Source organism: Xyrauchen texanus, chromosome 30, assembly GCF_025860055.1.
Source record: "Xyrauchen texanus isolate HMW12.3.18 chromosome 30, RBS_HiC_50CHRs, whole genome shotgun sequence".
Lineage (NCBI taxonomy): Eukaryota > Metazoa > Chordata > Actinopteri > Cypriniformes > Catostomidae > Xyrauchen > Xyrauchen texanus.
Genome location: NC_068305.1, coordinates 24270785 through 24288368, shown reverse-complemented (window position 1 = coordinate 24288368; position 17584 = coordinate 24270785). Strand labels below are relative to the sequence as shown.

Sequence of the window (17584 nt, the reverse complement as noted above, 5' to 3'; positions counted from 1 at the left end):
TTAAATTGACTGTTGCAAGGATTCATACTTGCTAAATCCGCAATAGCAGTATCTATAAAATATATATTTTTTAAGTCCTCCAGTAACACTTGATTGTGATTGGCCCATTCTGAACAGCGCTGCCAAAAGTAACATGTGCCACGTGACAGCGCCGTCTTTGCACTGCCTGCTTCAGCAGTGGTCTAGTGGTCTGTCATTGTGTTTTTCCGAAAATAAATAATTTCATTTATTAAATGATTTAAGCAACGTATTTTTAGATTTTCTATAATTCAAGAACATTTTAAGCACCTCTTGGTAAAACGTCTAGGTTACGGATGTAACCTTCGTTCCCTGATGGAGGGAACGAGATGTTGTGTCAAAGTGGTCTCTCTTGAGTGCCGAATACACCTCTGAACTATGAAAAAAGGCCAATGAGAAGAATTTGCATGTCCCGCCCCAGGACATACGGGTATAAAGGCGGGGAAATGCGGCGGTTTCATTCATTTTTATGAGGAGCCAGAAATGGTCCGGCAACAACAGTGGCTCGGCTCAGTGACGTGGCCGGGAGGACACAACGTCTCGTTCCCTCCATCAGGGAACGGAGGTCACATCCTTACGTTGTGTCGAAGAAGCGACACTAGGGGTCCAATTTAAATCACGCCATGCACGGAGCCGTGTACGTATACTGCTGACACAGGAGCGGGCAGGTACTTGATGTGCCAAAACGACAAGCTGTATCAGACTGCACGTACCCTTTCCCAATGCCCTATAAATTCGTCGGAACCCTTATAGTTACCCTACACAGGGGAACAAGGCGACGCTTGCCAACCTGGGAATGGGCCGAGCCTAGCCGGGCCTCTTTTCTCTCTATGTTTCTCACATAGAGCAAAACGGCTGGGGCCCTTACACGCATCGTGTGGAGACCACACCCACCCAGAGAGGGGGAGGTAAAAGTGGTGAAATACACCACATGGGCTTTTAGGTCACATGTGGGAAGTGGCCCGGTGGTAGATCGCGCCTCTTCGGAGGGAGGAGTTGCTACAGACACTACGACCGGGGGGCAGCGGGAACTGCCCAAGGGAGATGCGGGTCCACTCGTAAGGAGACCGTACCGCGGAAACTTTTCTGGGTTTCGCAGCGTGGCGGAGCAAGCAGTATGGCGTCAGGAGGCGAAAGTGCGTCCCGAGGCTCTGGTGCTGAGAAAAGACTTCAAGTTCAAGTTGGGCAGGCCAGGTGACCCAGAGACAAAGGAAATCGTTATTTTATTGAGAATGTGGGTACCGCAGCCCCGGAGGGATGCGGCAAATGAAATAACTTCAAATAAAGGTTCTCCTCCTGGCCCTCCACCAGGGGACGGAGTGGTCTGCTTACCAGCTCCGGAGCGAGCGTCTCGGGAGCGCCTGGGAGACTTCCGGGTCCTAGAGGGGGTCCGTGAGACAGGGGGCATGCGCTTCCTGTGGGGTGCTCGACGCTGGGGCTGAGAGCTGGGCCCAGGTTGAGGTGGCGCATGTTTTCTAGCCGCAGGAGGACGCCCTCTGCTAGCAGACAGGGCTTGGTCCGTGGCGGCAGGGTTGCTGCGGGGCAGTATGTGTGAGATGGCCTCCGTCTGCTTTTTCACCGCGGAGAACTGCTGGGCGAAATCCTAGACGGTGTCGCCGAAGAGTCCGAACTGGGAGACAGGGGTGTCAAGGAAGCGTGTCTTGTCCATCTTGCGCATCTCAACCAAGTTCGGCCACAGATGACATTCCTGAACCACGAGTGTGGCCATTGCCTGCCCGAGTGACTGCGCGAGTTTGGACGCTGAGCGCAGTTCCTGCAGTACGTCGGGATCAGGACTTTGCCTGGTGGACCTGCAGGAGGGCCATGGCATGCAGGATGGAAGCGGCCTGTCCAGTGGCGCTGTAGGCTTTAGCGGTTAATGATGACGTCGTCCTACAGGCCTTGGAGGGGGCTAAAGGGCGACCCTGCCAGGTGGCGGCGTTCTCGGGGCACAGGTGGATCGCAACCACACCTATCCACCTGGGGAATCAGCATGTACCCATGGGCCGCTCCGCCGTCGAGGGTAGTGAGAGCAGATGAGCAGGGGCTTTGTGATGAGCAGAGTGGGGTGCTCTCCATGCAGTCATCAGCCGCTTATGCACCTCAGGGAACAAAGGGACCGGGTGGGTGGGGGGGGGGGGTTGTGGCTGTGAGCGGCACGCAGACCCCAGGAACCAACCATCCAGAACGGAGGGTTCCAGTCTTGCCGGCCCGGGCAAGCATGTCGGACATCTGGGCGTCAGCCTCAGCCTGGGCATGCTGGCCTGAAGGCGGCAGCCTAGACAAGTCCTCTGCATCAGATGCCGGACCGCTCTCCGATGCAGTGGCGAGCTCATCCAGTTCGGGGCTCAAGAGAATAGGCAGGCTGGCTGTGAGGCGAGCTGCTTTTGCCTCGAGCCGGGACGGAAGTCCTTCGGTTGAAGGAAAGCCGCGACCGCAACGTTGCCATGGTCATGTTCTCGCAATGAGAACATGAACCATCCACAAACGCTGCCTTGGTGTGATCGCAGCCCAGACACACGAGACAGCGCCAGTGGCTGTCTGAAGCAGAGATTACTCTACCGCATCCAGGAACTACACATGGGCGGAAAGGCATCTTTACAAAGACGCATCCTGAAAAGGACGTTCAACGCCGCTGTGTATTGCTCTTTTAGAGAAAATCACTCTTTTATACAGTACTCTTTTTAGTATTGCACTGTCGAAGCACCCAGGGGCAAACTGCACTGCCGTGCAGAGAAGGAGAAAGCCGCTGAAGTGCGCCGTAGATCCAACAGCAGTAATCGCTCAGAGATAGAGGAACAGGTGTGTGACTCGCAGCTCAGTGCACACATGACCATCGGCTCCGAAGAAAATTTCTGAATGAAACAGACACATTTCCCCGCCTTTATACCCATATGTCCGGGGGCGGGAGATGCAAATTCTGTCCGCAAACTTCTCATTGGCCTTTTTCATAGATCAGAGGTATATTTGGCGCTCAAGAGAGACCCCTAGTGTCGCTTCTTCGACACAACATCGAAGTGACCGACAGACGGGGAACTTGCTATTTTCAAGGGTTTTCCAGGAGTTAAATTTGAAAAAGCCAAAGTTAAGTACTTAAAGCACTTCAAGCAACTTATAACCCTGTATAACACTATACCTGAACTGCTGGCATCTTTTTAAAGTAGCAGATATATAACCAACAACTCATGATTTTGTAAATAGTATTCAATCTAATATCCTCTACAATAACAAGGTTGAGACTCTTCCATTTATGAGTCTGCCATTTAGACTTTCCACCATAAATAGCATTGGACATTAAGAAATATATTAAAAAAATATTTTAATGTCTCTCTGCTTTATATCTTTTTTACCCAGTTCCCCTGGCGATGTTCTCCAGCTGGCGACACATGCAGGAGCGCACCTCGTACTCTACGTCCTGGCACAATGACCTGACCAATGGCAGGAGGTCCTTCTTCACTCTGCAAAAAGAAGCCACGGTAGAAAATTTAAGGAACTACATGTACAGTCAGCAAATGAGCAACACAATGTGTATTTACTGCTGTATAACTCAATTTTTTTTTTTTTGCAAGTTACTGCAAATTATTAACTTTTTGCATTGATAGTTGTGTCAGCAAAATATTTGTGCTGAAGGAATATACTGTAAGTAAGAGATTAAAATGGCTTGCGATATAAATTTTAGATATGGTATGAAGTCACTGGAGGTTTAAAAAAGAATAAAACAAATCGTTGATTCTTACAGTACTGTACATTAATTTAGTATATTAACATATGACACATTTATCACATGGCTCTCTGGAATACTTGATTCTGACTGGTATCTCATATCAATCCATGAGATATTTCTTCCATAATAATAAAAAAAAAAAATATATATATATATATATAAAAACTCAAATCAATAGTTCATGAACACTTATTTATTTATTTGGCAAGTAGCCATGTAATAAGTGTGCTAATGTACAGTGAGCCAGGCATTATCACAACAAAAATTCAGAGAGGGTGATCAGGCTTAAGTAAGGCTTTACATTCTCCCTAACAAATATCAGTGGTCAAGGCAACTATATGGAAGGCAAATAGGAAAAATTTAGCAGCAAACTCACATTGAGGACTCAAACTTGCCAGTAACCTTGCCAAGGATGCGACAGCTTGCCAAACGTGCTGGGACAGACTGAGTGAGCTGAGCTTTTGATACCATAGGACTCAGAATCTGCATAAACAAACACCAAAGTAAACTGACGTTGAATTCACACTAACAACTGATTCCTATGGCATTTCTGTTTAGACAGAATAGACATGCAACATACTGCATGTTGCAATACCTCTTGCCTGATAGTTTCCTTTGGCAAAGCATCAACTGCTGACAGCAATGTCTCCAACCAAGCATTGCTGACCACTGTCAAAATAAAATGTTAGAGGAACAAAGTAGCTGTAGCTGATTGTGTCCTAGGCATGCAGATATTTGTAGATTTCACACTGGCACAATATAAACTGCTTTCACATCACAAGGTTGCAAATAATAAGGACTCTCTTGCATACAAGAAGTGATTTTCAGAGAGTGAAGAATATTCAACACCCAGACTGAAAGTAACTGATGACTTAAAAATTACAGTACTGCTTCACAAAGTCCAGAATTTAAAGGATAGTTAACCCAAAAATAAAAAGTCTGCCATCATTTACATTGTTATTCCAAACCTGTGCTTTTTTTCTTCCCTGGAACACAAAAGGAGATATTAGGCAGATTGAATAAAATTCAAACTCTGTCAAACACATTTTGTGTTCCTCAGAAGAAAGTCATGCAGGTTTGGAACAACATGAGGGTGAGTAAATGATTACATAATTAAAATTTTTAGGTGTACCATCTCTTCAGCACAAATTTAGTATATACACTTTGCTATGGGTTTTTCAAACAGTGGCAACCTGTGTCCCTGTGGTCGAGATTTAGAAGAACTATCTGCAAGATTGAGTGGGTGTGTGTCTGGATGAGAACAATGTCATCTTGGAGGACGGTCAAGAAAGACCCTGCTGCGGTGAGCTGCATATCAGCCCCAGCTACATGGAGAACCTCCTGGTGGGGGTAGGAAAGGGAGCTCTGTATTATCACTCATTAAACAGCATGCATCAAATAATCACAAACAGATCTCAGCACCATAACGCCAAAAAAATGAAGCACCGTTTGGCCTACCCTGACTTTTGGCACCACCCTGCGAAACGTCTCTGCTGGGTTCTGACGCACTAGGTTTGGCAGGTTGATAATCACACTGGCTCGCTGGACATCCTGTCCAGAACTGAAGACGAAACAGACCAACACAGAAATATGGCTGATAGTTTTGGTGAATTGTTTCCAATTGCCGATATAAATAACATCAAATGATGACCTAATGCTACCAGATTCGTCACAGATCAAAACAAAAGATTACCTGACATAGAAACAATTGCAAATGCAGTCACGACATTCTGACCAGAAATATGAAGGACATGGCAAATGTCCATTCCCCTGTCTAGATCTTTTTTTAGATCCAAAACAGTTTTAAAAATTCTTTGTTGAACTACTTTCCATTGTCAGTGTCTTCACTTAAATGACATGCGTTTAAGCAGACTTAAGGGGAAAGAAAGAACAGCTGATTTCAAGCAGAGAATTTGTCCTTCTTCTTAAACTGTACCCACTGCCACTCACCACATGACAAGTCTTGTCACCTTTGCCTCCAAGCTCCTCCAGTAGGACAAAGCGGTTTTCTGTCAACACTCCCAAATGATCATCTATCAAATGATCAACTTTTATTTAAGAAGAGCAGAAACCCTCCCAGTCTTCAAATGCAGGCACAAGAAGACTATTGCAACAATGCTTGGATTAATACAAATAAATCTTGAGTTGGCTTGATTTTATCTGTATTAGGATTATTTGTCAAATTAGGTGTAGTAGTAATAGCTAGTATTTGTTTGTATTTGTACAGGAAGCACAACTTCCCTAGCAGATAATATTCTAAATTGCATTTCTGACATCTACTGATCACAGTGGACCTCTATGGGTGCATCTCAAATGGAAGTTTGTAGCCTAGTTAGGCTGTGTCCTTCCTAGACCAGACCTTCTGAGGCTGTAGGCTAGACTCCTCCTCAGCATTAAGTGCTAGAATGAGATAGGAATGGGTGACACCAATTATTTTCTTTTTGATCCGAGGCCAGCATCGCTGATATTGATACCTCTAATAAATTAAATTTTTACGAATTCTTTGGATAAAATTAGAAACTTAAATTTAGACTTCAATTTTGTATATATTTATAGGCCTAAGCAGAAAATTGTTAGGCTGCTTTGTTTAGAAATGTGTAAGTATAAGACACATATAATATCAAAAAATGAACCATAGTACTAAAGTACTAAAACCAAGTTACAATATGGATACTACAGTAATGTAAAACCATGGTTAATTGTATAAAAATTTTGGTTACTGCCAAAATGAAAAAGAAAAAACGTGGTTACTACTGTCGTGGTAACTAGTCATGGATAATGCAATATTACTACAGTAAATCCATGGGTAGTTTTCATATGGGTATCATTTATTAATGAGGATTACAGATCATTATCAATGTTTTAACAGCTCTGAATTTATATAAACCTGTAAAAATGGTCACACAAGCCGATTATAATACATGTCATGTCTATATATATGTATATATATATATTTTTTTTTTGCCAGCGCACCACCTGAGTATTCTCCTCCCATCTACCAGTGATGCTTGATTCTACTACCCACGCAAATATCAACAGCGCAACTGGGTTGTAGGTTGCCAGGTTGAGGTCACAATTGGGTTGACATTTGTATGATGTGTCGATTGTGTGAGTAGGATACGTTTAATATAAGATATGGCAAATGGACAACATTGGAAAAACATATTGATGTGATTATTCATATAACGAGGTTTGGGCCATACAAATTACGTGAGTTTCCCGGGAGAAATAACAAAAAGGATGGGGGCGTGAGATGGGTGTGAAAAATGGGAGTGTTGACAGGTATGGTTTTAGGTACCATGAAAGTTGGTCAGCATTTAGCAGTGTTCATTGCCATAGCAATTTACGGTACATGGCTAACCTGCTCCACAGCAGGTTTTGTTCTGGATTAATCAGATGTGATTAAAACTACATATCTGATTCAATCAAGTCACTCCCAGTGTCTCTTAAAGCAAATTTTACAAATAAAATCTTAGAAATCGACTCTTCATGATAAATCATTTATTTGAGAATCTAAATGTAGATTTTCATCAGATAGTGTTGTATTTTATTTAAAATGTAATTGCTTTTCATTTACCCTATTGAGCCATAGCAACAAATATCTTTGAAAATATAAACATAATATATTAGGCTATCTATAAAACAGCCAGTAAACTGGATTAATGTGATACCTGCAAAAAATAATCGTTTTTTAAATATTAAAAGCTTAAGATTGCTAAATGGGTGGATGCCACCCAAACCCCTTCTTTCATGGACTCAAGATGAACATACATTCTTTTACTTGAATTTATAATAATATAAGCAATATAAGCAGTACAAAAATACGTCTTTTATTAAAAAAAAAAAAAAAAAAAATACATCTTATTATTGCATTATATTTTTTTTGCATACAGTATTGTACATAAAGAAAGAGAAATACATAAACCATTATGTTATTTTGAATAACCACATCAAATAACCATTCACAGCATTTCCTATAAATAACATGTGTAATTCATTCATTTACATATTATATTTTATTTCAAATAAAGTGTAAAGTTATGGCATCACCACCTCTTTTTTTAAATATGTAATGAGATGGGACATCATACCTCATATTTTAACAAATTGTGTTAAAAAAAATTAAGCGTCTGAAGGAAATAATCTAACTAAATTAATTTATAATATTTTTAAGCAAATCCCATTTATGTTCACATCCCAGACTTTAATTATTCATTCTAAATGTTACTTTCTTGATTTGGTATATTTCCAAAATAGTTTCTCTCCATCTTTGAAATTGTGGGGGTTCTGGTTTAAGCCAAATTTTTGTAATCTGTTTCAAAGCTGCTATTATGATTACCCTAAATATATTTTGTTCAGTTTTATTTCTTAAGGACAATGGCATTTTACACAAAATAATTTTTCGGGATGTATTTCTATTGTGCAGTTAAATATTTAATTAACCTGTCTTATCACTTCATTCCAATCAATTGTCAACTTTGAGCACTCTTATAGAATTTGACTGTAATGAGCCTTTTTTCACCACAACTTCTCCATCAATCCCATTTTACCATGCTATTGTATTTACTTTGAATAACAGGTGTTATAAAAAATCTAATTTGTACCTTCCAAGCATATTCCATCCAAACACTGTATTGAGTAGTATGGAATGTATTATGTAATATTTCTTCCCAGTCTTGCTGACTACTTTTTATTTTTAATTCATCCTCCCACCTACATATAATTTAATTTTGAGTGTCCTGTATATCTCTTTCAAGTGCACTCTTTAAAATAATTTTTTTTTTTTTATTGGATTAGTTATATTGTATGTATCAATTAAATAATTTATGAATGGATGCATTTCATTTTTTATTTATTTTACTTCAATTTCTGTTAATAAAAGAAATCAAGAATAAAAAAAATCAAAAGTAACAGTCAGTATCTGTTGTGGCCATCAGCTGCATTAAGTACTGCAGTGCATCTCCTCCTCATGGACTGCACCAGATTTGCCAGTTCTTGCTGTTCCACTCTTCCACCAAGGCACTTGCAAGTTCTCGGACATTTCTAGGGGGAATGGGCCTAGCCCTCCAATCCAACAGGTACCAGACATGCTTAATGGGACTGAGATTCGGGCTCTTTGCTAGCCATGGCAGAACACTGACATTCTTGTCTTGCAGGAAATCACGCACAGGACGAGCAGTATGGCTGATGGCACTGTCATGCTGGAGGGTCATTTCAGGATGAGCCTGCAGGAAGGGTACCACATGAGGGAGGAGGATGTCTTCCCTATAACGCACAGCGTTGAGATTGCCAGCAATGACAACAAGCTCAGTCCGATGATGCTGTGACACACCTCCCCAGCTCCACCTCCAAATCGATCCTGCTCCAGGGTACAGGCCTCGGTGTAACCTTCATTCCTTCGACGCTAAATGCGAGTCCGACCATAAACCCTGGTGAGACAAAACCGTGACTCGTCAGTGAAGAGCACTTTTTGCCAGTCCTGTCTGGTCCAGCGAAGGTGGGTTTGTGCCCATAGGCAACATTGTTGCCGGTGATGTCTTGTAAGGACCTGCCTTACAACAGACCTACAAGCCCTCAGTCCAGTCTCTCTCAGCCTATTGCGGACAGTCTAAGCACCAATGGAGGGATTGTGCATTCCTGCTGTAACTTTGGCAGTTGTTGTTGCCATTCAGTACCTGTCCCGCAGGTGTGATATTCGGATATACTGATCCTGTGCAGGTGTTGTTACATGTGGTCTGCCACTGCGAGGATGATCAGCTGCCCTCCCTGTCTCCCTGTAGTGCTGTCTTAGGCATCTCACAGTTCGGACATTGCAATTTATTGCCCTGGTCAAATCTGCAGTCCTCATACCTCCATGCAGCATGCCTAAGGCACATTCACGCAGATGAGCAGGGACACTAGGCATCTTTCTTTTGGTCTTTTTTAAAGTCAGTAGAACGGTCTCTTTAGTGTCCCAAGTTTTTAAAACTGTGACCTTAATTGCCTACCGTCTGTAAGCTGTTAGTGTCTTAATGACTGTTCCACAGGTGCATGTTCATTAATTGTTTATGGATCACTGAACAAGCATGGAAAACATTGTTTAAACCCTTTTCAATAAAGATCTCTAAAGTTCAAGAATTTATTTTGTAGCAGTCCTCTTGAGCTCTCGTAGCAGCTTGTATATAGCTTGTAATAGGCTGAGAGAGACTGGACTTCTTGTTGTGTAAATGTCTTTAATCGCTTCATAATTTTACAGTTATCCCTAGTATTGTGTAAATCATGTGTTTTAAGTCTTCATGATTTTATATTTTTAAAACAATATCTTGTGCATAATGAATTTAAATTCATATTTTCATAATCATCAGCTTTCAGCAGAGAAAAATCCAGATGAGTCTCTCGTGAGAAGTGAATCGCATTGTCTCTTTGTGTGCTGCAAATGTCACTCATTCATGTGCATGAGCGTGTTATCTAATCTTAAAGTCAGGATCAAAGCCTGAGTTGACATCATGGTACCAATTAAGCCTGATTGGACTGGTTTGAATTTGTCAACCTGAAACCAATCCTGAAACCCTGGGTTTGTTCAGCGACCATCATGATTCAGGCCTCTGGTAATCCTGTTCTTGTTGTTCCTCTTTCCTTCAGTGGACTCTGCTTGTTAACAGCAGGTGTCATCACTAATGTTCAATCACCACTCAAAGAGTTTATCTACTTTAATGTTGAATTGGCCAAATAGATCATTAAATAAACTCAACACAGAGTACATTCAGCACTTCTCAGTGTTAGAGTTTAACTACTGAAGAGTGGACTTATGGGAACACCAGGGATTTTGCTGTGAGTATAATACATTTTGCAACACTGATCTTAAAATGTATATTTAAATCCTTTCAATAATGAACACTAAAATTGTAAAAACTATAAAACAGCTTGGGGGGGGTATCTCCTCTTTTCTTCCCAAATTGGCAAGCCCAATTCCCAATACACGCATCTTATCATGTGGTTTGTTGAGCGCATTACCGCGGAGTCCTATCACATGTGGAGGCTTCACGCTATTCTCCATGGCATCCAACTCGCCATATGCCTCACCGAGAGTGAGAAGCACAGTATAACGACAATTATTATTATTATTTGGTGCTTTGTATCTTCTAATTGTCATTGCTGCAAATGCAAATAAAACTTGGAGAGAGAGACAAAAGTATGCTGCATTATAAAGGTTTTCACCTCTACGGTTATGTGATTTGTTTTCCACACTTTTTTAAATAATCCGAGACATGTGCAAAGGATTGTGGGTGATTGAAGGCCAAGAAGGATACACCTGATGCAGCCTCCAAAATATGGCAAATGAAGGCTGCGAAACGAGGCTGCCTTCAAAGGGTCCTCACAAATGAGATGGCCTTCGACAATGCTTGATGATATGGCAGCATAGATATCCAGCCTAACAGGGCTGCAGCCTTCTGATTGAGAAGCACCCTATGTTGTGAAGCTAAAGTACTTTATAAAAGTCCATCTGCATAAGAGCATCTGCTAAATGCCTTAAATGCAAATGTAATGATTTAAGAGCCAGTGAACTACTGCTTTGATGCAACACTGAATGAAAACTGGTTTTCTTAATTTCTAAATTATCTTGTCTACAGAGACCGGTGTTTTTTTTTTTCTTCATTACCTCAAGCTCAATATACTGTAAACATCTGTCTACATTATTGTACAATAACAGGCCATTTCAGAGGTAATATCTGATAATACCTGATAATATCCCTTTAGCACAACTTTTTCTACTAACAAAAAGCTTTTGTCCAAAGGAATTGAAAATTTCATTCAAAAAAACATTTATAAATAATGTACACTCACATAGGATGAATACTCCAGCCATATAAGTAGCCTAGAAAAAGCTATTTTGTTCTATATAGTGTCTTGCAATTCACAAAAATGCATACATTTGCATCAACAGAAGTCAGTATAAAGTCCAAGACCACTGTTGAATCGGTTTAGATTAATACAAATCAGCCAAAACATAAACATAAAATTTCTTACTAAGCATAGCATACTACAGATGAACAAAAATCACCCTATTTATTACTAATTATTTATACAACCAATGCTGTCTAAAAAATGTTTTTCATTATGCTGTAATTGTTTTTTTAATTTCAAGCATTTGAACCTCTTGAAGTTTAGTGTAGGTGAAACTAACAGACTTCCTGTTCTCCCTCGAACAGTCTCATGTCTATCAGCCTCTCATGTGCTGTTGTTCTAAATAATGAACTATAAACAGGTATTCATTACTTGTTTAGGGTTAGGTTGTCCTCCTGTGTCCTTTGTTGGCAAAGGGTTATTTAATAACCAAGAAGCAGCCTCATCTGCTACCAACTTTGTCTAAGAAGAGAGTAATGTGGTCATGCTTTGTGCACTTCTTGAATCTGGTCAATAATATGCAGCATCTTGGCAATGACCATGTTTATGTATTATGACAGCAGTGCCATGCAGAGACAGAGCAGCTGGCATCTAGAGAGGAGAAAGACATAATTAGCTAAAGACCAGGTGCTGAAGGGTTTGGTAACACAATCCCACTCCTGCAAGCCTTGAGTCTCTGTTTGCTCGGGCCAGGTCCTAGCTGGAAAGTGGTCAGAAAGTAAAAAGAGCTACACACGCATTTGTAATTAGATTTCCCTGGTGAGTGAAGGCTACGCAATGGGTTCAGTCAAGAGGAACATTTTATTGCTCATAGGTTGCTTTTTCATTGCTCAGGAGAGCTCATTTTGTCTCAGACGTTTCTCCTGCAATTCCTTAAGGAAAGAGAAACAAATGAGATAATTGCTGACATACAGTAAATGTACAAAGTAAAAGTCAGTATGAATGTGGACTGCATTGCCCAGAAATTTGGTTGTGGAAGAATTTAATAAGGAATTTTTTAGTTAATATCGAAATATTTTTACATTTAAAATTTTTACTACAGACTCTGGTATTTGGCCAATATGAGCACAATTTGTGACTATACTGTACATGTAGGTTCTTTTCCACCATCGAGCCGTGCGATTACAGTTGCTGAATCATGCGTTCTGTAGCAATCCGGACCCATTTTTTCTGAACTGACAGGGCAAGTGACCAATTGTCACTAAAGCATTCCACCCACAGTTTTCTGTTAGAGTATGGTTGGCTAACCATGCTGAGAAATCAATTTTAAATCGTACCTTACCAAACAGTGTTCAAGTGGAGATGCTATGATGCTACAAGTCCCTATGGTGGAAAAGCCGCTATTTCGATGTGAGATTACTTGGGTCTAATTCTCAGAAAAAAAATCTGAGAAGCCTCCAATTGCTTGAGAATTCTCTCCATTTAATCTCAAGTTAACAAGACAAATTATGACAAATTACTACAAGACAAATTATGTTTAGAAAAGTCAATTTTGACAATACTTTGCTTTCAGTTTTATCTGGAAACTATGAATAGAATAAGAAATACTGAGGAATAAAGAAGAAATCTACAACATTTCGTGGCAAGCCCATCTGAGCTCTGCTGTGCTCAGTAAAGAGTGTCTTGAGTTCAAACAAAGTTGGGATAGTGAGAAAGGCAATTTACAGTGGCAAAAAAGGTGACGCACTGTTTGATTTCTCTCCCTCCAGAGGAAGTGAGTCGGCAGTTGATTGTTGAGCCAGCAAGACTGTAATGAAACCTAAACAAAGCCCACTTTGCAATTAGTTTTCTTTTGGCAGCCTCTCTAATCTTTCTATCCACAACAGGGACACTGATGCTGGGAAGAAATAGAAGATCACAGGCTGTAACAGGCTGTTTGTGAACTGTCCAAGGTGACATGCTTTTAAATTGTGCACATGCTTCAATCCATGATGTTCTTGAAGGAAAATCAATGGTTTAAAGAAATATGTTTCCACTTATCACTGTGTAAGAACAACAATGGCTCTTAGTAGGGCTGCACGATTATAGCAAAAATCATAATTGTCGATTATTGCTCTTGATATTGTAATAGCGATTATTAATATTGATTTAAATTCTGAATTACCATGACGTCACAAAGTAAGCAACCGTGTGGTTCTTCAGAGTAGCAGATTTCAATGGTGGATATGAGCTGCGCTCCAGTTTCTTTTAAGCATTATATTGTATTGTATTTTATATTTTAATAATGTTTGTTAAGGTAAGGCAAATTAAAATTATTGTAAATTGATATCTAATGTATAGAATAAATTGAATGATTGCTAAATTACTGCTTAAATTATTAGTCCACGTACAGTATATAATATGGCATATTCAATATTCAAAATTATTAACAGCTGATTTAAATCGATCAAGTTACTGCATTCAGTAAGACCTTTGGTGGCGAGAAGGGTGCCCATTCATCCTGTTAGATCTTCAATGGTGATCTTGTTCATGTAAGATCATCGTTACATAGTTTTTGACCTCAATGGTTGCACTTTGGAAATTAAAAACATTAATTTGCTATCTGAGTTTGTGCGATTCATGAACATGTTAAATCTACCAATACCAGCTGTGTGGCAAATGGGTCTTATAAGAGCAGATGCAATAACAATGACGGTGATTCCTGAAATATGCTATTCATGCCATATTCTTTATGTTGGCTACACCTCCAAAACACATTTAGAACAGTTAAGCTGAATTATTTTATTGTGATTTTGTACAAATCAAATTCACATTGGCCTACTTATTAACATGACAAAACAAAACTATTATTATATTGTGGAGCGGAGGGGGGGCGCGGCCGATCAGAATATCGCGCGCCCGGTCCCCAATCGGCCTAATGAGGCGCGCGAGGGATAAAGGCGGCCGGTGACGATGGTTCGAGAGAGAGAGAATTATGGGCATGTCCGTCGTGTGTGTGTTTGTTTATGTGTTTTGGTTTAAGTTTTCATTAAATTATCATTTATATTGACAAGCCGGTTCTCGCCTCCTCCTTGCCCATCGTTGAACTATTTTACATATATTAATACATTTTACACAGAAATCGAGCAATGCGATAATCTCACCCATTGCAATGACTGATGTCACTCACTGCAGGTTTACACTGTTTGAGACCTGATTTTTATGCACAATGTTCTGCACTCTCACGAATGCTCTCATTAAAAACAAAGCTGTCTAATCAGCATAATAAATCAATTATTTACAGCGTGTCTGTGCCTTGATTAGAACGGGATCTTTTTAGTTTTGTCGTGTTGCTCATTTGCAGTGTATTTAACATCTACGTTCAAATCGAGCGGTGCAATATGCAATGAATCCAAAATCATTACAAAGTGCTTTTCGCTCTTGTCCTACAGCTTATTTTCAAGTGCTGCGCGAACAGAGCAAGAACCTAAAGCAAACATCTGGGCATGCAGATGCTTGCGCATTAGGATCAGTTGTCATTACTGATAGGACGGAGGACTAATCTAAGCTGCTCTGATTGGCCATTGCCATTTCATTGCTCAACGGACATGTTAGTGATTGGTTAGAATACTCAACTACTGGAAAAACACATTGTAAATAGAAACCATTGACCATTAACCACAGGAGCAGACTTAAATTGAATGCTGTAATTGTCAATTTTCATGATTACATAATCGCGGCAGCCGTTATCGTAATCACGATTCGTTTTTCGATTAATTGTGCAGCCCTAGCTCATAATGTCAATATCCCATAATGACACTATGAGTCTGATTGCATGGAAGTGAGCTGTGAGTATTCAAACCCTATCCTACTGTAAACCTAAAGTAGGCTGCCAGTGTTAAACTCTTAGGGGGCTTTCACACTGGGCATGTTTGCTGCAGTCCGATTCCGAGTGCGATTGTTCCCGGTGCCCCCCACAGCATTGGTCGGGATTCACACTCATTTGATTCTATGGAACCCCGGTCAATTTGCATTCATTTTATGTCATCACAAACATGCATGGAGAACACAACACGACTCATCATACTTTTTGTTTGTTTTGTTATTTTGGTGCCATTATGCACAACAGAGTGAATGATAACTGCGTATATCTGCGTATTTTTTGAGGAGACAACTGATTGGAAGGAATTAATTTGCATCTTTGTTTACACTGCATGCTTACTCAAGCTCGTGTCCAAGGTGAAGTTATCGCCACTGTCATCTCCTATTTTACCCTATAGTTATAACCAATAATAGTATATATATATATAGTATTTATAAGATATATAGATGGATAGATAGATAGTCAGACAGACAGAGAGTATTTATAGAGTTGATTGTACTTGTATGTCATTGTGGTGTCATACATTTTTTGGGACTTTCAGGAATTAAAAACGCTTGCACAGGTTACTTTACTTCCTGAACGAGTGCTCAACCAAGTCCGAGTTGCTTTCACATTCACGTTTCATTGCAACCGAACTCAGACCACCTCCTACAGGAAGTCTCGGATTCGGTGCTGCATGACAGCTTTCAAATTACCAATTTTTCATGCAAACCGTGCTCTGTTTTCGAACTAAACTGCCAGTGTGAAAGCACCCTTAGTAACAGCTATAAAGCAAGGGTCGTCAACAGGAGGTCTGTGGCAGTTCTGTAAGGGGTCTGGCAATATTTTTTCATCAAGGGTTGTTAATGAATAATCGATGATCATTATTTATCATTGATAATTTGATTGCTAAAGTTTATTGATCGTCGATTAATCAATTACAGCACAAATGCACTCAGTAATCATGCCAGCAGATAGAGAAAAGAATGTCTATACAGTCGTGCTATTTGTGAATTTAAACATGTTAAACGTGTTACATTAAGGTAAATGTTTTTGATATTTTGCTATGGCAATGTTTCAGATCACAGATTGAAGAACAATATTTGGCATTTAAGAATGCCTGAATGGAGAAAAAAAAAACATTGATTGGTACAAGATTGATTGAAGGCAAAAAAGTGGCCACAAATAAATAATGTTTTGACTTTTTGTCTTCACCTAATTTCACCTAACTTAGTTAACCTAAGTAATTTTAAGTCATCAGTGCAAAATTATACTGTATTGAATAAGTTTTCAATCCAAATTGTATTACATTTTGCCAACCAAAATAAATATTTTATTATGGTACTTGAAGATTTTAAGGCAGTCGGTTTCCTCACTTTTCATTTTCACTTAAAGGGTTGATTCACCCCAAAAAATTGATTCTCTCATTTACTCACCATCATGCCATCACAAATGTGTATGACTTTCTTTCATCTGCCGAACACAAATGTTTTAGAAGAATTTCTCAGCTCAGACAGCTCTCAGACAGAATAAGCAAAAGACTTCCACTAATCTCTCCAAAGCACATAACAAATATGGGAAAATTACTCAGAAGAGAGGATTTAACGTCCAACAGTGATTATCTTGAAATGTATTGTTGATGCAGTGCTTTGCTGTAAGAACAGTGCATAAAAAGACTGAACATTAAATGTATGCATTTGGCAGATGCTTTTATCCAAAGTAGGGATGTGCACAAGTAGTCGAATATTCTAATATTCATTCTGCAATAATTATTTGAATAGTAAAAATACTATTCGAATTTCACAACGTTTCACAACAAATGCTGCCTCAGTGTGATCGCTGCCCAGACACACGAGGCAGCATCTGTGACCATCAGGAGCGGAGAGAAATCGACCGCATCCAGGAACTACACAGGGGTGGAAGGGCATCTTTATAAAGTTGTGTCCTGAAAAGGACATTCAACGCCAGCTGTGTATTGCTCTTTTAGATAAATTAAACTCTTTTACAGAAAAGATTATCTTTTAGAAGCGCTGTCGTAGCGCCCAGGGGCAAAGCTGCACTGCCGTGCAAAGAAGGAGAAAGGAGCCGCTGATATGTGCCATAGATCCAACAGCATACACTCTACAGAGATGAGTGAAACAGTAAGTGACTTCAGCTCGCTCATCACACAACCGCTC

General features: G+C 40.2%; 1 protein-coding gene across 3 annotated transcripts in view; it reads right to left on the bottom strand.

The window, feature by feature from the left end:
• The window catches only part of ppp4r4 (protein phosphatase 4, regulatory subunit 4), a 96263-nt gene that overhangs the window by 62802 nt on the left and 15877 nt on the right, over positions 1 to 17584 (bottom strand). For 2 of the 3 annotated variants that reach the window (XR_007968111.1, XM_052098694.1), the window contains exons 3-7: positions 5201 to 5303; positions 4936 to 5083; positions 4338 to 4411; positions 4119 to 4225; positions 3369 to 3476 (exon numbers count right to left, since the gene is read on the bottom strand). Coding sequence is in view for 2 of the 3 variants with exons in the window: in XM_052098694.1 (XP_051954654.1) it covers positions 3369 to 3476; positions 4119 to 4225; positions 4338 to 4411; positions 4936 to 5083; positions 5201 to 5303 (540 nt within the window). In the remaining variant the exon portion in view is untranslated. The remainder of the gene's footprint in view (positions 1 to 3368; positions 3477 to 4118; positions 4226 to 4337; positions 4412 to 4935; positions 5084 to 5200; positions 5304 to 17584) is intronic. The other variant, XM_052098695.1, reaches the window with a different exon arrangement.